The sequence below is a fragment of the Pyrgilauda ruficollis genome, unplaced genomic scaffold, assembly GCF_017590135.1.
Source record: "Pyrgilauda ruficollis isolate IOZ18807 unplaced genomic scaffold, ASM1759013v1 scaffold26, whole genome shotgun sequence".
In the NCBI taxonomy this organism is placed as follows: Eukaryota; Metazoa; Chordata; class Aves; order Passeriformes; family Passeridae; genus Pyrgilauda; species Pyrgilauda ruficollis.
The window spans coordinates 2,943,100-2,966,558 of NW_024523933.1; the positions used below are offsets into that span (position 1 = coordinate 2,943,100).

The 23,459-nt window shown below is 35.6% G+C and overlaps 1 protein-coding gene across 1 annotated transcript in view; it reads right to left on the reverse strand.

The window, feature by feature from the left end:
- Positions 1–23,459, reverse strand: part of MYCBP2 (MYC binding protein 2) — a 171,666-nt gene that overhangs the window by 122,338 nt on the left and 25,869 nt on the right. The window contains exons 3-12 of the mRNA XM_041471250.1: positions 17,285–17,500; positions 12,429–12,582; positions 10,985–11,181; positions 10,522–10,764; positions 10,173–10,244; positions 8,751–8,847; positions 4,280–4,353; positions 3,024–3,162; positions 2,328–2,404; positions 595–799 (exon numbers count right to left, since the gene is read on the reverse strand). Of these exons, the coding sequence (XP_041327184.1) occupies positions 595–799; positions 2,328–2,404; positions 3,024–3,162; positions 4,280–4,353; positions 8,751–8,847; positions 10,173–10,244; positions 10,522–10,764; positions 10,985–11,181; positions 12,429–12,582; positions 17,285–17,500 (1,474 nt within the window). The remainder of the gene's footprint in view (positions 1–594; positions 800–2,327; positions 2,405–3,023; positions 3,163–4,279; positions 4,354–8,750; positions 8,848–10,172; positions 10,245–10,521; positions 10,765–10,984; positions 11,182–12,428; positions 12,583–17,284; positions 17,501–23,459) is intronic.

Below are 23,459 nucleotides of genomic sequence, written 5' to 3' on the forward strand. Positions count from 1 at the left end.
AGATCACAGATTCAGGGCACTTAAAGGTATCTTCAGTTGTCTTACAAAGTCTATTTCAACCTACACATACAACTACAGAAATCAAGACTAGGAAATGTGTTAATTTTATATTGATGAGGCATTTGTTAGTCTGAACACCAAATTAATCTGTCTAATGTCTGAAGAATTCTGCTTGATCGACCACAGAAGATCTGCTTATACAAGCTCTCATCAATGTGCCTCTCCACCAGCCAGCAAAACATCCATTTCCAAAGCTCAATAAAACAAGAGCAAAGAGGCAAAAGGTTGGCTCCACAGTTTTTCCAAGTCCCAGGCAGACAGCATGGCCTCTTGACCAAATTTACTACTGTCTTTTCTTGGGACAAATCTAAAATAGTACTTCCACCACACAACCCAAACTGTGGTAAAGCACAGATTGGATTCTGTAGCTGGGAGAGGTTTTGGCACTGGTTGTCAGGATTTGTGGCCAGCATAATCTCCTGCACAAATGGCATGCTTACATGTTCCTGGAAAATGCTGAAACTCTTATTCTCAAATTAAAAACTCTTTAAGAGGCTTTTACCAACCACTGGTCAAGCAAGCAATGATACATACTTGATTCACCATCCTCTCCTTTACTAGCAGAACCTGTGAAGAATATGCTTCCATCCTCAGCAACAAGTAAGGCATGTGAGCCATCATGCCCAACAGAAAACTGAATAATCTTTGGAGATTTTGTGATTGGGAGTTCAACCCATTTGCCAGCTGAAGGGCCACCTTGTTTGATTCCAAGGCTCTGATATTTGCCAGTATAATAAATCTAGGAGAAAAAGGTTTATCAGTTTTAGTTATGCCACAGCACTTCAAGCTTACATAACTCTCAAAGTTGCATTGTTTTTAATTCCTTTCATTTCAAAGCACACTGCACTCTTCCTGACTTTATTTACGCCATTTCAGTATCTCTGTCCCAAACCCATCAATTTTGACTTAGTGGGGGAAACATTCTGGTTAGATTCTTAGTTTAGTTTGTTTTGAATTGTGCTTTCTACTGAGCCACTGAGTGAGCTTTCATATATAATTGTTTGGCTAGATGAGTTGAACACACAAGAAAGAACCAAAGAAACTACTCAGAGGAAGCATTTAAAACACCTCACAAAAATGTCCGGTCTGTATAAAAACAAGATGGTATTATAACAATAAAATCAATTTAAAATAAAAAATTACTACATATTTTAATATGCTTCAACACATTTGTAAAACATGTTTAGTAAATGCACAGTGGCCACTGACTACATAAATAACAGAGTAAGATATTTCACGTGAACAAACAAAAATACTGACATGAACTAAAAAGTTTTCTTTAGAACCATGCAACTCAACAGCTCTATAAAATTGGTATGTCAACCTATGGGGCACCTGAAGCCATTTTACATTGCCTTACATACTGTATTTCCTACCTTAACAGACAACTTTATAGACCAAACCCAGGAAATGTGTGAATTTTATACTGAACAGGCACTTTTGTTAGTTGAATGATAAAGTTAATCTGCCTAGCTCAGTGCTGAAGAGTTCTATTTGATCAAATTCTGGTACATAACATTAAATTTTCTTTAAAAGTATTTACTCTAACATTTTCAACAATCTCACTGTTCTGACACCAGCAGAGCAAGAGCTTCATTCCAACAAAGCAATGCAATTCTGAACATGTAATTAACAACTATGTTTCTTACAAGATAAATAGCATTAGTCTTTCACACTGAAATAGAACCACAGTAAATAATGGGAAGAGTCAGTGACAGCATTATTTCTAAATTTCCATGATTATGCAAATGCCTCAAAAAGTCTCCACTGAGCAGAACAACATATCAAATCATTAAGAACAGGTTTAAAGAAATCAATTGAAAAATTTGCATAGGGGAATCAATAATTCTCTAAAAGATCAGAAAAAAATCAGGATGGGATTTAAATAAATTACTATGGTCAGACTGGAAAGTTATGAGGTGGCAAAATTTGCAAAGGTGCTAACACATCATTTGTAGACAGAAGACAGTTTTGTTTCTCAAATTTAAATAAAGCCCTTCATTGTGAGACTGACTGTAGAAATTCCTATAAATTCAAGTAATGGATTTCTAAGGGGTTCCAACTATCTGTTGGGTATCTGCTTTTCAATAACTATTTGTCTTTTATGTTTTAAAGCAGGCTCTGAAAAATATATTTGAATACAGTCATAGACATACATTCTAACATACTGAAAAGGCAAAAAGAAATTATGGAAAAGAATGATTAAATTAAAAAACAAAGAAATCTATTGGTGCAATTTGCTATTCACTACAGAACATTTTCAGTACCTTTCCACTAGCAGTTTTCATCAGTGCAAACTCTCTCCCAGCACCAAGGACAGCTGATTCCTCATCAAACCCTGTACCTGTGCAAGTAAGAGTGTGTTAACTGAACAGTTTAACCAGGCAGCTTCACAGACCAGTCACCTATCCACCTCTGCTGGTCCATGGAGCCAAATATGCTGGTTTTTTTGTTCTGATAGAGCCAAAAGTAAGCTCAACAGAGCAAAAACATCCCAAAGCAAAGGCCAAATTATTTTTTTTCAAAATACCTTCATAGATACTACCAATTCTTCACTTCAAATTCTGATTTGAGGTGAAGAATGTGTTTTCAATGTAATTCTCTCTCCCTTTAATCCAGTCAGTGGTCCTTGTAACTTGTTAACTTTGACCCACAGCAAGGAGTTCCACAGTTTATCTATGTTTTATAAAGTCCAAGCTTCAAACAATTATATATTTATTATACAACTGAAGGAAAATACTGGAAAACAATGAACAGCACTAGAGACAGAAAGGTGGTTCCAAACAGGTGTATGGATTTGACTCTGAGTCAACTAATGCTTGAATGGTTTCAAACCCCTCTCCATGTGTTTATTATGGAGCTGTACCTTCCTGCACATAGTAGAGCCAAAGGAAAACGCAGTGTTTCAGATCTACTGTTTGAATTACCAGCCTTGTTATTAACCTTCAAAGAACAGAACTTACTGATAATGTGCAAATCTTTCTCCAGATCAAACAATGAGATGCCACAGGCATGTAAGCATTTTCTTGCAAGCTTAAGCTGCAGCTCTTGTTGCAATACTGGCTCAGTACTTGTGGCAAATATTCGCACTACAAAGCCATCCTGCAATAAATACAAAAATCCACTTCATACTGTACAAGAAATTAATTAATTTACTTCTCAAGTCCTAAGTACATAGACACGGTACTATTTCAGAGTAAATGTCAGAGGACACTGATAAAGTAACATTTATTATAACATTTACTACAGAGGAGAAAAGAGAAAGTGGCCATCAGGACAAGCTGAAGTATCTGACTCCTTAAACATATATTGAGTTCTATGAAAATGCTACGAACACTACAAAAATAGTGAAGTGCTGTAGAAATCTTATTCTTACAATTATTTACATCTATGTTTAAGCCCTGAACTTCTTGTTCAGAACCCAAAATTCTGCATGCAGAGTGACAGCTGTAAAGAGTAACTAGAAGAGTTTTCTGTTTACAAGTGCAGAGTATCTTAATCTCGCCATGTTAAAAAACCCCCACCAATTTGACTGTTAGGAGGGAAATGGATTAATCTTGGTTTTTCTGCAGTTGGTGTTTAGCATCTGTCGACAACCCAGTTTCACCCCATCCCTATTTTACATATTTACCACGTCGAAAAACCACACCAGAACTAAAAACATAGTAACTGTCTGCTGGAAAAAAAATAAAAAAATACAACCACCACTACAGTTTTGTCCCTAGTAGGAGCACTTTGAATTTCTACAGCTTTGACCATCAGGCAATTTTCACACAAAAATCAACTGCAATGTAGTATATTTCCTATCTCGTCTAATAAAACTGTCTGAAATACTCCAATAAGTTCCAAAGCAATTACAGGAAATTAATAAAGAAAAAAAATTATCCTTAAGCGCTACGAAGCTTATTCTACAAAGAACCTGTAGAACATATTATTCAACATATAAGATTTTTTTTTTCCTGAAAGAGCAATGGAGTTTTTATTAAAACTTATCTGAAAAATAAAAAATCAATCACAAATCAAAATTCTGTGAATACCAAAATACTACATTTTAATGCACAAATAAGGAAGTTTCTCATTTTTTCTAGTTACATAGATTTCTTCCTTAATTGTGTTAGTGAAGAAGAAGCCAAACATGAAGCAAAAAGGAGGCTATAAATATTGTAAGATAAAACCTAGTTGAGAGAAAAATAGTTTACCCATCATTTGTAAAACTTACATCTCTAGATGCTGCTATTTGATTAATATATTCTCCATCTGTGAAAAGGATATTCTGCCCTTCAGTATGACAATCTGTGAGAGAAAAATGAAGTGTACTGCATCAATTTATATTAGCATACATACACACACTAATCTCTGCTTCTGTCTAATTCACTCTAACTCCAATCAGATCATGAGAGTTCTACTTTGTCTCAAGTGAGATCATACCATTCTGATAATGTGTTATTTTACATTAAGATGTCCTGTCTCATCAAAAGCATGTAATTCTCTTCAGTTCCTGTAAGAGTTATTACAGCACTTTCCATTGTATGAAATGTGACTGGTTACACCCCAATATTTAACTGCAAAAAAACCCATTCACCTTTCACTGGTAGTCACCTGTGAAGCATATTCCAAGCTACTACAACACAAATAAATTCTAATTTTCCAAGACTACTAAATCTTTCTCCTTTCCCAAAGACTTTTTTTTATATAAGGACCATTATCTTCAAGAAATGTTTCCTCAGTCCAGCATATAAAATCTACAGAAATAAATGAACCACAGTTTTCATTATTTATCTCATTTTTTCACAATTTATAAATTTCACCAAACTATTAACTGAAAAAATCTAGGGGGGTTTTGAAAACTATATAGTATATACTTGAATACATCACTCATTCATTGAAAATAACTCAGATAATTCCAAGAAAATGGGAGAGAAAGAATCCTACCCAAATTAGGAGAAAAAAAAGAAAAATACCACTTTCTGTGCAAGTTTAAACCTATGTCTGTACACCATTTCTTCTTCCCTTCCTGCACTGTTGATGGAACTACTGGCAAAGATATCATATGGTTTGTGTTTGTCTCATTGATTACACACAGGAAAAAGACCTCTTCCAGAAATACTATATGACAGCCACTCTATACTCCAAATATTTGCTTCATAATCTGAACAAAGATACAGCATTAACATTTTATCAAATAAATTTAATGCTAAATGGAGCATACATAATGTCTTTCTAGCATAACCAGCAAGTTGGCTGGTTTTTTGCTACCTAGCTAAAGCACTAAAATAATACAGCTGAAAACACCCCACAGAAACCCACTGTTTACTTTTTGCTGATACACTGCCCAGTCCAATCCAGTGTCTTACCAGGAACAGAATATGCATTAGAAAGCCTTCTGTAACTGTCACATCTGGAAGCAAAATACCAAAAGCAGACAACCTTCCTTCCCATTAGAGCACAACCAGGTATGAATCACAGAAGGTAAGCAGGAAGCATGATGGAAAATGGCAGCAGAAACACTGAAATTTGAAATACTGCTCTCTCAAAAATAATCTCGGATTTAACAACCAAAGGCAGTCCACTACTAATTCTCTATGCTGCAAAGACGCCTTAGTGATAAAAGAAGTACCACTAACTGGATGAGAAGTTTCAAAACTAAATGACATTTCTCCAAAGGTTACCAGGAAGCTGGTAAGCATGAAGTTTCCTTGAATAACTGAAAATTACACGTTCACACAAGCAGAACAGGCAAGGAAACAGCACATTCCAGCCACCAGTGGGTCCGTATTGCACTATTTGGTCTATTGCTTGAGCCACTTCAAGAAAGGTGAGTCTCCTGGTAAACATTTCTGGGGGGTTGTTGCTATGTTTGGTAGATCTGTTCAAAGAGGAAATCTAGAACAGGGGTGGGCTTATTTTTTTTTTTTTACAAAAAAAATACATGGTCTCCAGAACACTTCCTAAAAATTAGCACTTGCTTAACTAACAAACAGGCCCAGCATTAAAAATCAAATCATTGGGAAGACTAAGAAATGGAAGGCAAATGGAGCACTTAGAAAAACTAGTATAGTGTCTCATCTAAGAAGGAAGTTTGTATGATCAATCCTAAATCTTATTCAATCTGACTTTGTATATTACTATGGCGGCGAGGATAACTAAGCATTCTGTCTGAAGACTGCTACAAGAGAAAGGGTTTATGTACTAAAACCATGTAACTACAGACATCTGTTAATCACAGCCTCCTTAGAGGCTTCAAAGGAAGTCTCTCTGAAGCATCACCTTCCACATTCATACTGCACATTCTGCACCTGCTAATAATGCAGGAATTGAGGTCATCTAGGCTACCCTCAGTTAGCAGTACTTTCCACACTAAGGGAATAGTCCCAAGCCTAAGATACTAATTTGCAATTTCAAAGAACAATAAAACCATATACCATGTCACTTCAATTTCTCCAGCTGAAAACAGAAACTGTTTTAAGGTATGCAGTAAGCATCACTGTAGAAAGAAATGGCAAAGATGAAAACCTCTGTAAATTCAGGTCTAGTCACCTAGTAAATTCTCATGGAATTCATACATTCTTTTATGATACATGGACTGAGAAAACAGATACTCAACTCAGGTACAGTATAAATCTTGGCAAAGGCCTTAGACACAAGAATGTTGACACATAGCCTGGTAGTTCCAGAAACAAGGCTGGATTTGAAAGATCATCTTTCAGAGTGGAAAGACTGCCCTTTAAAAACAGAAGTTTATGGCTTCAAGAAGCTGATGGATACTCCTGACTGAGGAAGGAGAAAATAACGTTCCATAGTTCTCTGGTTTTTCTAAGGTCATGTGACTTCTACCTAGGATCAACTTCTAATCAAATCTCCTAACCTCCTATGGCATCCCTTGTATGAATAAATTCTAATACCTTTTTTTAATGCACTATCACCAGTCCAGGCATTTGAAAGAGATTAATTCCAGATAGAGCCATGTCTGAATACCATCCCAAACAGGAGCAAATATTTGCTGTGTTCAGCTGCTAGCAAGGTCACTGGCCTCTAGTTCTATCCAGCATGGCTTTTTAGAACTAGAACAACTTGCAAGTCACCATAAGATTGCAGTGGGGCAGCCACTACTACTCAGAGTTAAGCACCTACTCTGTTTTCCTCAGGTCAGACACCCTCCCCCTACCTTCATTTCATTTTTTTCTAATGGGAAAGGAAAATAACCAGAAGTGGACCCCCTGGAATTTGTCCCAGGCAAAAGAACAAGGTCATATCTTTTCACAATAATACAACTGAGATAAATGTGTAGAAGTGCACAAAGCAAAACAGCAAAGTTCAAGGACTGAAATACAAAGGACTGGAATTATAAAGAACACCTAACATCTACTTTAACACCATCACAAACCACACAAAATGCAACTGAGAGGACAGTTTGAGAAATTTCTGAATGGGTATTCCCATTCGCATTTGCTTTTGCAAATTGTTGAGAAGGCACACGCATTTAATTTGTGCCTTTTTACAGTATAAATACAAGGCAGTCTTGCAGAACTACACTTGTCACTGAGATTTGGAAAAACAAGCTAACAGCTCCAAGGGTAGACTTCAAATGTGCTCTAATCTCTCTCAAGACTTGCATGAAGAACACTGATTTGTTTACAAATGTTAACATAATTAAGGACATAATGAACCCTACTGTGTAAGAAGCTGCCCCGAGGTGAACAAAGCTGAAAAGCCACTCTGAAAGGCAGTTTTTCAGGTCCTTGAACGTGCTCTCAGTGAAATACCTCATACAGCCCCCACAAAGAGCAAGAGCAGCTTAAAAAGACATCCATACTTTTAGGATGTGCAGAAGGTTGCATGGACTAGATTCAACATTCAAAACTTGTTTATAAAATTGCTATTTGCATTTTAAAGACAAAAATCCTAGAGAACTTTTCTGAGGTTTCAGTCAGTGGTTTCTTATTTATGTCAGGATGAAACAAAATCTTTCTTCTGATTTACAAAATAAGCCTGTCATTGTTTGATTAAAAAATATTCTTGCGTCCTTCTTATATTTATCTGTGCAGCTAAGAACAGATGCATTTCACTAGAAGGCCATTAAAGCATGTTCCAGGAACATCCTTATTTTCTAAACAGACTGAAGTTATGAGGCTCCTCTGCAAAAGGACAACAAAATGAAAACAAACAATCCCCCACAAAACAAACCCCACACAAAATCCCCCAAAACCGAAAAAAAATTCCCCAAACAAAGAAACCAAAATGCACCACCAATATAAACATCAGAAGCATGGTCCACCAGTGTTCATTAGCAGCCTTTGCTTTTTGGATATATTTTTACCCTATTAAAAAACAAAATTGTTTTGTTCATAGTTTATAATTGCCTACATGTAAGAAATCCTGGAAACAAAGTCATACACGAGCCAAACATTCAAACTTCAAATGAGAAAGAAAAGAAAATTTTTAGGAAGGAATTTAAGCTCTTGTAGTCTTTAAATTAAGATGTTCACATATTCTAAAATGTTGCAATATTCTTCCAACAACTGGAGTAAGATGCAAGGCCTTTAAGTGAAATACTGAAGCTGGTCTGAAGTGAAGCGAAGTCATAAGCAATCTGTGACCTCAAAATCTCTCAGTTTTTCTTCCGCTTGCCTGAAAATACATAAATGTAAACAGCAAACTATACCAAATTTCTCTAATCTGGAGGTTCTCACCTGGCAAAGCAACTGTACCGTCTTGTTCCAAAGTTTCAGGGTTTATTCTTATGGCTGTCATACTGTGATTATTCACATCTCTGTATAATAAATAGCCCTGGCAAGAACAAAAAAAAAAAAACATGAAGGTATGAAAATGCTCTTAAATACATTAACAGATGTTAAAAGGGAAAAAATCCAATGATTATTTTAGATATTGCTTTAAAATAGTGGAAGCCTTTTACATCAAACAATAATCAACATTTTTTTCCTGCTAACCCAAATAATAACTAAATTCCACATTAAAAAATGGAAATTTGACTCCCTTCCTCCACTTTCTACATGTCATAGATTAGCATGTTGAAGCTTGTATACAAGTTTTGAAGCCCCACACATTAATTCTGTTATTTGTATCTGCACACAATTAGACTCAAAAGCCACAGCCACAGTAAAAACAGAAACAATGTTTCTGTATCCACTTTTCAAGTCAACAGACTAGTCACAGGAATACCAGGAAGGTGATAGATAATGTCCTATATAGAAGAGCAATCATTAATGCATATTAATACATGCATTAAAACCTAGAATAAAAAAAAAATATTAATTAACTACTTTGACTCCCACACTAAGACAGTTTCTTAATTGAAACTACTGATTAAATAAATCTTGGCAATATGAGGAAAACAAGCCCACATAAAATAAGAAAAGAGCATTGAAGTAGATAGAAAAGCTTCAATCTAAAAGTAAAATGATCAAATAAGAAAAATCACCTGAATTAAAGTTAACCATGCACCTGAAGGGAAATGACACTAAGGACACCTTTTATCTCTTATAAACACATAACTACCAATAAATGCAAGTTACACACCTTTCTATAAATATAGCCACAGAATGACACTTGTCCAAACTGCAGTGCCTTTGGTTACAGTCACTGTGTGAGTGCACACACCTGTACAAGCACTCAAAAAGCATCACAGACATTTATAGTCATGTACTCAATGTCCAAATGTGTAACACTATATAATGAAACCACATGAATCCTGTTCCTTTCCGAACTGATAAAACAGACTCCAGAATTAACACAGCCACACACATTTGTTTTGTGACAGTGTATCTTTTGGTGATCTGCTTTTACATTAAATAAAACCAGATTTCATGTGTTTGTGTTTACACAAACACAGTAACTGCAATGAAAGAACACATATTTGTAATGAACAATTTCACTTCAAAAGTGTGGCAAGGAGTATACTAAAAATCACACCAGGACAATGAGATCATCATCCTCCATAATTTAGAAGCCAGTACCAAAAACTTTGGGTTTTATAAAGAAAGCCAAAGGAACGATAAAATATCCATGTAAGCTTACTCTAAGCCAGGGTCTACTTAAACTACTTATGAGGGATGAGGAGGGCTGCACATTTTATATTTTAAGTATTCACTTACCTGAGCATAACCTAACCAAGACTTTTTTTCTTTTCTGTTTTTGATGCGAGATGTAGAATTGTATATATGGCCCTGAAAAGCAAAAAACTTCAATCATTTAACAAATACCAGAATGAAAACCTAACACATAATCATTTACCATCTAAGCAGTACGTTCAACCACACTGCAAAGTGAAAATTCTAAGAAAATGTTGTCAAGTTGTCATAGAAATCATCAGAAAAATTTACACAAACTGTAACAGAACTGATTATCAGTGAGCTATGTAAGATTATCCATGGAAACAGGACATCACAGAAGTTAAATTAAAATACTAAGTATCACTCATCAGACAAGAAGCAGCCACATTACCCTCACTGTCCCGCTATATCCAGAGCCAATTTTGTAAAGTCCATCTTTACATAAGAGATAGAGGAAAAAACCATCACTCTGAAGTAGGCACTGGTCATCTTCATCTACAGATATTTCTTTCAACGGCCATTTGTGCATCAAGGCTGCCTTCTTTATCCCATTACTGAACCAGTCCTGGATTTGGATTTTGCCCACCAGAACTGCCTGTACACTTCGCTGAAGAGAGTTTAAAATGGTTGGCACCTAAACAGTAAAAGAAATAGTGAGTGAAAAAGATGACAGTTTTACAAAAAGTTGTATTTTCTGTTCTAACTCCAATTCAAGAGCAACAAAGAAATATCAACTCATCTCAAAAATAGTCGGGGGGGGAAAAAGTAACAATTAAACAACACATCTTCTCAGAACTCATGAGAAGTACCCATTTACATAAATTCCCAGATACAGAGAAGTTTCAGTGCAAGACCTGAATAGTCTGACAAGCATGGCTGCCATTATTGGTGAGGATTGCAGAGATTGCTTGCAATGTCCTTCCTGTCTCTCCCCAGGCAGCTACCAAACTGAAGAGGCAAGCGCAGGAAAGTGCTGTCAGGGACTGTCCTGTACTGTCATTCATTCCCGTGCTACGGACAGTTATTTCCAAAAGCAGCTGGAACAGGGATTCTGTAGATAAAACACAGCCATTGCACAGATCAGTCACAAAATTATACAAAACAATTTAACTATCAATGGGAAATTAAAATAGGAAAATACATTATATCTTTCCTCAGCTGTTATGTCCAGAGCTAATTTCAGACAGAAAAGCATCTTAAATGAATTATCCTTAACTTTTCTTCTTTTCAGTCAGAAAACATCAAGTCTGGATAATCACCATGGCTGAAGAAGAGAAACTACAAGTCCTTCTGTCACAGTGGAACATATTAACTGGAAATGGGCCAGAAAGTGTTACTATAGTAGACACTATTCAGTCTACCCCACCACTGAGATGATATGTAGATCACTTGTCTATTCTTTATGACCATTTGCCATGTTGAAGCACAGCCCACTTCATAGAAACAAGCATTTCAAATCAAGGCTTGAAAATTATTTTAATCATATGCCTCTTTCCAAACACTGTTTGGTGGCTGAACTTCTCTAACAATCCAGGTGTGAACAGAAATCGATCTAATTTTTGAGAGCTGATACAATTAATCACTATGGCAGTAATTAAAAACTCCTCTTTGTAGCTTTTTAATACTCTATGCATCAATACAAAATAAGTTTTCTGTAGCAAATTATAATCTTTGGAAATGCATTACTGTTGTCGTAAAACATGAAAAAATACATGAAGTCTAAAGACTTTTTTAAAATTGTCTTTAAACAACTCAAGCTACAGCCTAGACTTCTCTGCAGTTCTGTAAACCAACAAAAGATAATGGGATTTTAACTTAAAGGATATAGTCAACCATGCTCTCAAAGGCATCAGAAGTTTAACTTCTATTTTCAATATCATTAAAAAGAAAATTAATTTTCCGGGCAGCTTTGGGATGGCCAGAGAAAATAAAAACAAGAATTGTGACACTCTGCTTAGCACTTCCACAAAAAATACAAAATTAAACATCTAAGCTATAGACCACAACAGCAGATTACAAGAGAAATTCACCCTAAAACTCTATTATTTCCAATAAGACCAAGTATTTTATGTTTCAGCAAGAAAGTGAAACCAAATTTGTTAGTCTGTGATGTTTATTACTGTGTTTCAGTGAGGAAGTACTGCGTACATGCACCATAAGGAGTTAACACGCCAGAATAGTCAGTCAGTTGAGAACAAGCATGTTACTATCTCACAAATACTTGCCAAGAACCATTTTCTTCTGTCCAACACAGTAACAGATGTATGTTAATAAAAATACAGTAAGAGATGAGATTACCTAGGACTTCAGGAGGCTCTGATTGCAGGCCTTCTGGTTGCTGACCTTGGAGCACATTAAGTAGGGCTTGTAAGCTCCTGAGACACAAGGATGGATGGGAAAATCTCGTCTCTTTTATCAATTCAAAGACTTCACACAATCCAACTTCAATGATCTAAAAAAGTACAGATTTTTCAGAACAGATGTCAGTATAATATTTTTAGATCTTCATCAAAAAAGTATATCCTAGTGTTCACTGAACAAGACAATTACTCAAAAAGTTGCAATATAAAATACAGTGTTAAACCAGAATCAAAATCAAGAATCCACCTATACAACTATACCAGCAAATATTACACATAAGTTAGCCACTACATAAAAGTGCATATCTAAGCAGACTAAGTTTCTCAAAAGAATAAGGAAGCTTAAAATTTTGACAGTCTTCTTTTTCCTTGCTCATTAATGTGAGCCAGCAAACTAGAACAGTCTTGCAACCTGGCTTCACATCCTGAATAACAATACATTTGACAGCTGATACTGGCAGCTCTAGAACTTTCCCCTCCAAAGGCTCTGAGATTATTTTTTATATTGTGACAAAATAAATTTATATTGTGACAAAAACAAGGATTAATTGCTAGGCACTAGAACTCCACATGTACTTGTAAAAGACATGCATTAAGCCAAATAACAGAACATGTTTAAAGCCCGGTTACAGCCATGTCTAATTTTCCTTTTCAGAATTCCTGACTATTCTGAGATTACAGTCATGCTTTTCTTCACTGACTGCTCCCTTGCACCTCCTTCTCAAACACTGTATTTAATAATGATGAAGATGAAAGAAAAGAGAGGAGGGTTAGCAGATTACAAATAAGCAGCTGTATTTTAAAAACTTCACTATGTGTTTTGCTCAAGAGTAGAGCCACCATAGAGTGGTTAACAGAGACTCACCCCTGAGTAAAATCTAAGGAAAAAGAGAGAAATGTTAAAATGAATAACATGATTAATGCACCTGCCACCCATGCTTAAAACATATATATTCTGGCAGTCAGCTCTAAATTCTACTGTATGCCTTCTACCTGTCTTTGCTGACCTTTAACTTGATTCCTGTCCTTCAGAAATTATTTTACCATCAATATTATTCTTGGAGGAAGGATAAAAACACAACCAAGTCAAGTCCTCAAAGCACAGCAGCAATTTTCCTACTAATTACACCTTACATTTCACATCTGCAATGGAGTAGGGGGATAACACATACATGGAATCTACAGTGAAAAAAACTGTCAACATAATAATGGCATGATGTTTTTTCCAGGATCTAAACCTCACCATATCATCCTAAAGGTTAAAAAATAAAATACATTTTAAGTACATTTTTAGAAATGCCCTTCCTGTTCAGTTATAGTGTCTTTGAGAGAAACTAAGTTCATTCTTCATAATCTTCAGACAGAAAACCTCATCTAGGAGCTGACAGAGCCAGCTATAGAAAGCAGAGAACATAACACAGTGGAAAATGTTTGGTAAACTTCCACTACAGCAGGAATAAATAAGAGAGAGTTCTGCTGGGATGTTATCAATTCTGCATAGTTTTGGGTTGGTTTTCAAATATCTGATATCTTTTAAATATAAGAGACTGGGTAGTCTTCATAAAATAGGTCCATTCACCGTATTATCTCAGGGATGTATGTCTTACATATATATATATACACACACACATATGTGTGTGTGTGCGTGTGCATCTCCACCTCTCTCCTCCCAGTTGTCCTCTGAAGGACAGAATAAGCAAATAGCTCTTTTTAAGATATCTTAAGCTTGTTCTCACTGCTCTCTGTAGAGTTTTTGAGCCAAAACAAGCACTGCTCTGCCTCGGCTTCTGTGTCACAGCCTGACTGCTCTTACTGATGCTCTCTGTGCAACCATTCTCCCATTCCCTTTGCAACACCTTTGAGACTTCAGATCAAAAGTTTAAGACTGCTTAACAAAAGGTACCCAAAATTCTAGCCTGGATGCTGACATTGTGACTCCTAACTAATTCCTAAAACCCCTCCTATTTCATCTTGAAGTCTTATTTGTGCTCTTGTTTTATTTCCTTTATCTTTCCTCTCACTGTGAGCATTATCCCCAATGCTCACATTTCTGTAATTAAAACTACACACTACTCTGAATTAATTTATATTATATACATACACAAAAGAAGGAACATTTACAAAGGTAACATTCTCCTAATGAATTTTAAAATGAGCAAATTCAGTCTCTAAAAAAAGTAATTGTCTTTTTTTTTTGTTACAACTTAAATATTTAAATTTTTGCTTAAGGTTATTAACAAAATGTATGCTAGTGCAGGAACAAAGAGTATTTAAGTCAGTTAATTCCCCCTTAATCACTTTAATCCAGTATTTGTCCCTTTTAGTACAGGGCTTTTGTGGATCATTCATTACTCAGCCTTAAGTTTAAAACTTGATGGGGAGGGGAGGGGGTGATGGTGAAGGGTGTGGGAAATACCTCTTCTTTACTCTGCAAATTACAAATCTTATCAACAGAACTGAACCTACTTCATTTCAGGTAGACAGAATTCCTCATCATTAGCTAAGAAAACAAATAAATAAGGTAGCAAATAAGTATATCAGACAAAAGCAAGTATTTCCTGAAAACTAAAAATATAAAGCTATCAAAGCAAGTTACTAAAGTATCTGAACACAACCAAAACACAAATTTTTTGTTGTACTAGTATCTGAAAAGCAGCAAAGTCTGTCTCAATGTTAAAAACAACTATTCTCAATCTTATTATAGAAATTGCAGAGGATAACTTCTGATTCCAAAATACATTCTATTTAAAGGCTCTAACAAATTTGACTTCCTCAAATTTAAGATCTGAAAGAAAAATACTTCAATAGAACACTTGAATTCACCTTAAGGTACAAAAACGTAGAATGTTTTCAACTTAACTCTCAATTAAACAAAAAACCACCAACATACCAAGGACTACACTCTGGAGAATCTCTAAAAGCACAAACCCCAGCCACACTATTTTTTCATATTTCACCTCACTGTCAAACTCAAAATATATCAGTATTCTTTTCAATAAACTAACAATTACTATGAGAAATTTGTCTTGTAAATATTGTAAACCTTAGAAACTTTATAATAACTTTCTTCTTTACAGTTAACAAACTAAGCCCTACAAAATATTGTTCATTGTCATGAGACAGACACCTGTATCCAGAATACCAAGACATTTACACAGTCAGCCCACAGAAGCTTTACTACATGTGAGACAGTTCCAAGCAGATGCTTTTTTCAAAAGCATGAATGCAAGTCCAATTGTTACCTCCAAGTGACCTAAACAACCCTGTATTACCTAGATAGTTACAAAAAATGCTGAGGTTGTACAGGCATCTAAATATATTTTTGAACCAAAAATTCTCAAATTTGCTATTTTGTAGATTCTTTATTAAAAATTAACAGTGTGAAAACCTACTGATTTTCACCAATTTTGTATTTGCTGTACTGAATGCAACAAAAATCTCAACAGCTTTCTATTTTGAGAGAAGTTTGTTACCTACAGTTTCTCTATCATTTTTTCTAAGCCACCATCTTTGTAATTAACTGTCCAACACAATACCAATGCTTTGGTTTCCACATGCAAGTCTTCTGTCCGTATCACTGATAAATCTCGCCCTTCTTGGAACCTCTTTTAATTTCAACATCTTTTTAAAACATCATTCCATTCCCCATAAGTGCTAGTAGCTACACTGCCTTTAAAATTAAGCATCTACAAGCACTTGCCGATTCATTTGATACAATCCACAAGTACTCAGATGCAGTTCATAAACAATGCTGACTTTATTTCCAGCAACCACGTATTTTGCCATCATCAGTCTGACATTTCAGTTGGCTGACTTGGTTATGCTTCTCTGCAATTCACCACTACTTTCTGGAGTGCCAACCCTGCCCCTCAGAGAACACCTAAATGCAATCATCTATAAAATCCTAATTTTTTAAGCCGTTCAAATATTCTACATAACCAGTGCTGCAACCACCTTTTTTAATTCAGCATTTTTATTAGTTTTAGGCCAAATATATGCAAGGGAAGGTAATCTGAATATGCTTTTTAGATTCAGAAGAACAACAAAACAAAGTACATTCCATAGCACTGATAAGGTAGCAATGAATGAAACTAAACACATAGCTTTGTAATACACAGTAAAAAACAAGTGAACCAACAAGTTGAAAAAAAATAAGAAAAAAATCAGTAAGTCCTTTATTTCTGACTTTCCACCATTAATCCTACTATAAGCATAGAAGCAGTCAATAGTAAAAAACCCACTCTAACTGTTCAACCACAGCATCAAAATCTCAACATTCATTAGAATCTAGAGCTGTCAGTACCACTATAAGGACAGTAAAGCCAAAAAAGGGAAAGAATAATTCACAGTTACTGCAATTACATGCATACCCAGGAAAACATCTGAGGAACCATTCCACCAAATTATTTCCATTTTTAGAAACACTTATTCTTTTTGAAGGATAAAGCAAAAAAAAAGCACCCTTTACCATTATGAGCTGGTAGCCTCTCAGAGACGTAAGAGCTGCCTTATTTGCATAATTTCTGTGTAGATTTTGAGGCTGTAGGTGTTCAAGTACCAACACTTTAAAAGGAGTGCAACTTGAGTGTTTACCTGACATTTAATTGACTTTTATTTGGGCAGGTACACAGATCATCCTAATTCATCAAATGATTCTGGACTAGATGGACTACAAATAAAACTACAGCAGCGTTCTAAGCAGCTGGCTTATACTGCTGCTCTTTAATCCCCAAAAAGAACATACCTACCTCAGATGACATACATGGCATACCTTAAGTGGTATCAGTTACTTGCCTTTGGAAGTTTAATAGGTGGCTCTTTGGGCTCCTCTTCTTCATCACTGTCTGAATCCCCACTCTGGACACTGTTCTTTGAGGCCAAAGACACAGACGCTTCCTTCTTCTGCCACTCCAACACACAATGGCGGACATTGCAGTAAACATTAAAAGCTGAAGGATTGCTATGTAATCTGATATCTGGTATGGTTATTGTACTCTCTAGGCTTTCAGTCTGAAAAACAAGATCAGTTTTAATTTTTGTTTATTAGTTTAGTAAAGTTACAAGCTTTGCTAAATATAAATAATCTCAACAGTCTCAATTTTGACAGACCAAATTATTTCCAAACTGGAGACAACTTTCCTGCTGAAGTACCAGCTCTATTTCAGGCAGGGAAGAAAGAAAGAAGAGGAAGACATTTCAAGAGATTCTGTCTAGCTTTAGTCTCTACCTCTCATAACTTGATGAGAACATTGATGAGAACAGTGGGACTAAAAATGACAGCAGCTCAGGCTACAGAATGGTCCAAACCTGTGTCACAGTGGTAAGAATAGAAGAATCAAGCTTTATCTCCTCAACAGCAATCTGTTTTGGAGGTTTTAATTATAACTGAATTTTTAAATGCATGCCTTGTTATTCTAGTTGTTAGTTTTAACCTGCTGGTAAACACTGAAAATTTAACATGTTTGTTAAACATATACTAGAAATTAAAAAAACTCACTTGTTTTGTCGTAAGATGAAAACTGATGACAAGTTTAAAAACTTCTGTGAGGATGCTGCAGTTAATAGTTTCAAGAATAATTATCTAATGGACTAATTACTACATAAAGAAATCAAGGCCTACGACTTAACAGGACACCATTCTGTCTTCAGAAGCCCTGAGCCACAAAGTATGAGCTGGGAAATTGTTCTGAGTAACTACCGCTACCATGGCCCACCTCGGTGCGTACTACTGATGTATTATTATCAGCCTTGGCCAAGACACAAAGAAGCCTTCATGAGGCTGTCACTAAACTTGGAAAAATAACAAGAGAAAACATTTTTTAAAAATCTGCCCTGTACTTTCCCAGTCTGAAACAGTAAAATGGGAAAGGAGGTATGACTGACTTTTAAAAACAAAACTCCACAACAATTAATTCCTAAGCAGGGTTACACTTTCCATTTGGTTGTGTACAAGCAAAGACCAGGCTGGTATCAGCACAGGCTTTGAAAACTGGATTCCAGGCATATGGGAGGAAGCAATTCTCTGTAAGAGCTTGCTGTAGACAGAGGGCACAAAGACCATGTTAGGAGAGAAGGGCCGGGTTAACAATGCAGGACAAATTCGCTTGACCATGCAAGGCAAAATGAGGGGGGATTACTGGGCCAGACAGACTCAGGGTCATGACTAACTTCACAAGGTCATTTTTGGTTTCTTTCTCGTATTCTTGAGGGATAGGCAGAGGAAGGGCACAGTGAGAGTCGAGGCTTTTTGTCTTTTTTTTTTTTTTTTTTTTTTTTTTTATTGATAGGGTATTAATACTGTGCATTGCCACATTCATCTGGCATGAAATTACACAGTAAATTATACTACAGTGATTTGAAGCAGATCATTGAGAGCAGTGATGGGAAGGAGAACATTAAACTAGCAGAGGAGAGGTAAAAGGAATTTGAGAACCAGTGAATTGGGTTATATTTTAATAAGGTGATTTGTTTTTCTACAGTATGGTTGCCACAATTTTCTACATCAAAAAGACTTCTATCTGCACATACATTTTTATTAATACTAGAAATAACACAAGACTCTAAGATAGACCTTTTAACACCATACATTACAAAACATAAACAAAAAATTCAAAATTGAAAATATTTCATCGTTCACATATATTCCCTGTTTTTGACTGTAATATCATTCTGACTGTACTGGTATCTGTTTGCCTATCCTTGCTTTCCATTATTGCTAAAGTTACTGTAAGCTAGAACATTAAGAAACAATGCTTTAGTATGCAACCTATTTTATCAAACACATTGAGTGTTAATTTTTCTTACCTGCATCAGTGGTAGCAGTAAGCACAAAAATATAAAGATAATGAAGTAGGGAAAAGAAAAAGCTGGAAAAAGTTCCCTACACACATACTCAAGTTTGGCAGGTTTTTTTCTTTAGCTCAACACAACTTCTGCCATTAAGAACTTAAAGACAGCAAAGTTTAGTCCTTGTTCAATATTAGTATCTTTGAAATAGTAAAGGTCTTGCTAGAAATCCCACAACATTAATCAGTGCAAGAACCCAAGGCACAACCTCATATGTTATTCCAGTATCAAACTGAATCAAAATAAATTTGGATTGACCCCCTTGATAATGAGCTCCTACATACTTTGATGTTTGACACCAGAAAACTGAATTGTTATAAGATGTAACTCTTCTGTTCATCAATATCCATACACATTACCCCAAAAGTTTTTGCAGCTCCTGTTAAGGCAAACACATAGTACAAACTTTCAGCTTTAAAGCTAGCTCCATTGAATGGCACAGATTAAATTCCTCAGTAAACTTCGTTTACTGAAGTTTTCACTGACAGTTACAGGACAAGGAGCTATTTCAGAGGCTCCAGATATTATCTGAAAGTTCATTCACCTAGTTAATATCACATATGGTAATTGTAACTTCTGTGAAAGTTTCCATTCCAATTCTTTCTTGTCAGCTCAGCTAAGTCTTTGATCCAGAACAGCCTAAGTTCTGTAGCTCATATAGTCTCATTTGAAACAGACTGGCCAAACGGTTAAACAAGCACAGGTAATTTTAGACATTACAGTCTAGATAAAAATCAATGTATGTTTTCTTGCTTATTAATAACAGGCTGACTAATCTTCAGAAATAAACTTCTTATTTTCAATACTTTACAACTATTAACCAGTAAGCACTTTAACTATTCTGTGTTCAGTGTTTTGCTTTTCTACAACAGTGGATGAACAATACTTGCATACACTAAATGCCTACTGAGACTTCAGTACGGCACAACATCCTCTAGAAACTTCGTCATAAGGTAAAAAACACTGATGTGATTTGTGATGGATTTCTGAAGTCTAAGGGCTTTAACTATCTGTAATATTTATAGCTGCTAGGTCTTCAAAAGAAACATCTGTTCAAAAGTTGACATATATAACCAGGTTGTACAAACATCACCTTCTCAGATTTCCTTCACATAAGGCAAGAACAGAGCTGACAACAACAATAACAAAAAAAACCAGTAAAACTTTCTGCCCCTCTAATGCAAATGTTCATTCAGTGAGCAGCTTTTTTGGTTGTTTTTTCTTTTCTTCAACCGTTCAAAACAGACATCAGGATTTCCTTCCATATGAAACAAGTGCTCTTCCTTTCCAGATTCCTAACTTCACTAAGGTCAGATACACTGAGCAAGTCAGAAAACTGGTATTTAAGTTCATTCTATCATCACTTGAAAGTTTACTTTTCTGCAGCTAATCAATACCTTCTACACAGTCAGAAAAACTTCCCCAATATTATGAGACTCATGATACACCTGTACAATTTTGCTGCAGACTCACAGATTCTGAGGTATAATAGATCAGTAAGAAAATCTAACCAACACATGTACCTACAGAACCTCACTTAGTAGTTCTTTTATCAAACTAATAAAGTCTACTTTAACTTAATGATACTGCATTTCATGTTGGCATAAAATACATCTACATTGCCAAGAAAAACAGCAGAACATTAAACCAAAATGTTAATCAACTTCTAAGAACTCACTAAAGAAATTTATTAATTTTGCACCGATCTAGAATTATTAATAATCCAAACAGACTGCTCTTGAGCTATAGGATAAATTATTTCAGAAAGAAACAATGCCTTACAGCTTGTTTTCATGATGTTAAGGGTACTGAGATTCACATGACACTTGTGAATAAGGTGAAGAGTAGCAATCACTTTCTCTGCCTCTGAATGTCCAATTCTTAATGGCTGCTGGAATATTGCAATCCAAAATGCTCATTAAATTTGACTACAAACTCAGCTTCCAAAGTGCCTACGCAGAAGATGAGATGATAGCTTCTATACTAGCTTTCCTCCCAAAGCACGTGGCTTCTTGGAAAATTAAATTGCCACCACTGTCAAAAAGAAAAGAGCTTACAGACTGGAAAAGAGAATTATGCTGTTTGATTCAGCAGTTTTCATATGAGCTGTAACACAGTGGAATGTTCTGAATCTTCACCTTTGCTGTTTGATTTGCTGTCACCAAAAATTAAATATGCACCTTTATCAAATGAAGATATGTGGTGAAACATACATTGCAAAACTTAAACACCCACCATTGGCGAAGACAGTTCTAATATGTGAAGATTTTCTTTCTTGTGTGTTACTTTTTATTTTCTGAAAGGTAATACTCTTATAAGGGAGAGATCAAAGTGCAGATGCTCACACCCTGATGCCTGGCTTGTCCTTGTAAACATACAGTCCCTGCTAACTGGAAGAATGAATTATGCAGGAGAGGGTAAACAGCACAGGTTTGGTTCAAAAGATAAGGGCAACCTACTCCTAATTGCTCTTCTCAGTTAGCCTTTTGTAATGTTCCAGTACACTCAAGGAAAGAAGTGGGAAAAACCAAAAGCCCCTGGTTTCCTTTACACGTCTCACACATAAAGAAACTGTTTTCCCTGAAGATGAAACCCATACATAGCTTATTTTCTATTTGTTTTCTTCCTCTTGAATCAGATGACTGTGGTAATGGTTTATTCTTAAATATGATGGAAATAGACAATAATCTAAGAGAGGAAAGTTAATCTGCTGTTACAGATGGGTCAGGTTATAATAACCATCTGATCTAATCTATGTGTAACACTGAGAAGAGAAGCTCACCCAATTATTTTTCAGACAGTCAAAAGATCTCTTAGAAAGGGATGCCCTCTTGAGGTTGAAAGACCAAATAATACAAAAGCCACTGAAAACAATGCCAAATTATTTGAGAACCTACATGTGTTTCTAATGAGACAATATTCATCCCGGTCAATCTGTTTTATACATCTATTCATTAGCTTACAACGAATTTTTCTGCTACATAAACCTCCCCCTTAAAGTTTTATTACTCCCATTTGTAAAAAGCTAAAAAAGTCATAGCTTAAAATTTCTGCATGAACAGGTAGACACCAATCATTTCCAGTACAAGCTGTGTTTGTTGGACTCTAATTTTTCAGTATTCTTCAAATAGCATTATGAAAACAGAATATGGTGAACTGTAGTTTTCTGAGTAAGTCTCTCTCAATCCAAGTGTCCTAAGCAGCACTTGCATGAATTAATAGCAAAGGGGAAAAATATCCAGGGTCTCTGAAGAGGGAAGGAGGGGTTAGCAGCAATATTCGCAGAGTTGGGAAAAGTTACACGGCCTTTTCTGGTGATATTCTTTGCCAAAAGGAAAAAAAGTGGGGAGGAGGCACGTAGGGACTGGAATCCAAAGTGCTATATCCATGCCTAACAATCAGATATTTGTTTTCTATGCAAAAGTCACTTATGTCAGCAGTGAATTTCTAAAGCCAAAATAGACTGCACCACATAAAAAACTTTTATACCTCCATTTAAAAATAGAAATTAAACCAAAAATAGAAATTAAACCACAAACTCAAAAACTAGTGATAGTTCAAAGCCCAGTGATCATACCACGACCCAGCTTAGAAACAGAACAAGGGTCAAACTACTGAGCTGTTTAAACACCAATTAGTTTTATACCTAAAATGTTCTAACATTTAATGCTTAAATGGTGGAAATAATTTTCTTCCAGTTGCTCAACAATTACTTCTCTTCTAAAGTTCTCTCCTCTTCCATTACACAATCATTTTTAGTAAGCACAGGATATAAATAACAAATTTTTGGGTTCCTTCATCTTATTCTTGATTTAAGGCCTTCTCTGCCTCTATTAAGTATATTAAGAGAAAGCTTCCATCTCTGTTCAGACTAAAGGACCCCATTTCTCAAAAAAACAAACTGATGCACACAAACTCTACTGCTCAGAATGTCCAGTAGTGAAAGACTTTTCAATCTGCTCTATTTTAAAGCTTCCAAATGGAAGCTCACATTTTCCTGACAATAGACACATCCATTTTCAGACATTCCAGTGCAAAAATAATCACTGTGCTGATTCTGCCAGGGTAAGCATTGGGATGCATTGAAAACTACATTAAAAAAACCCCAAAACCAAAAAAAACC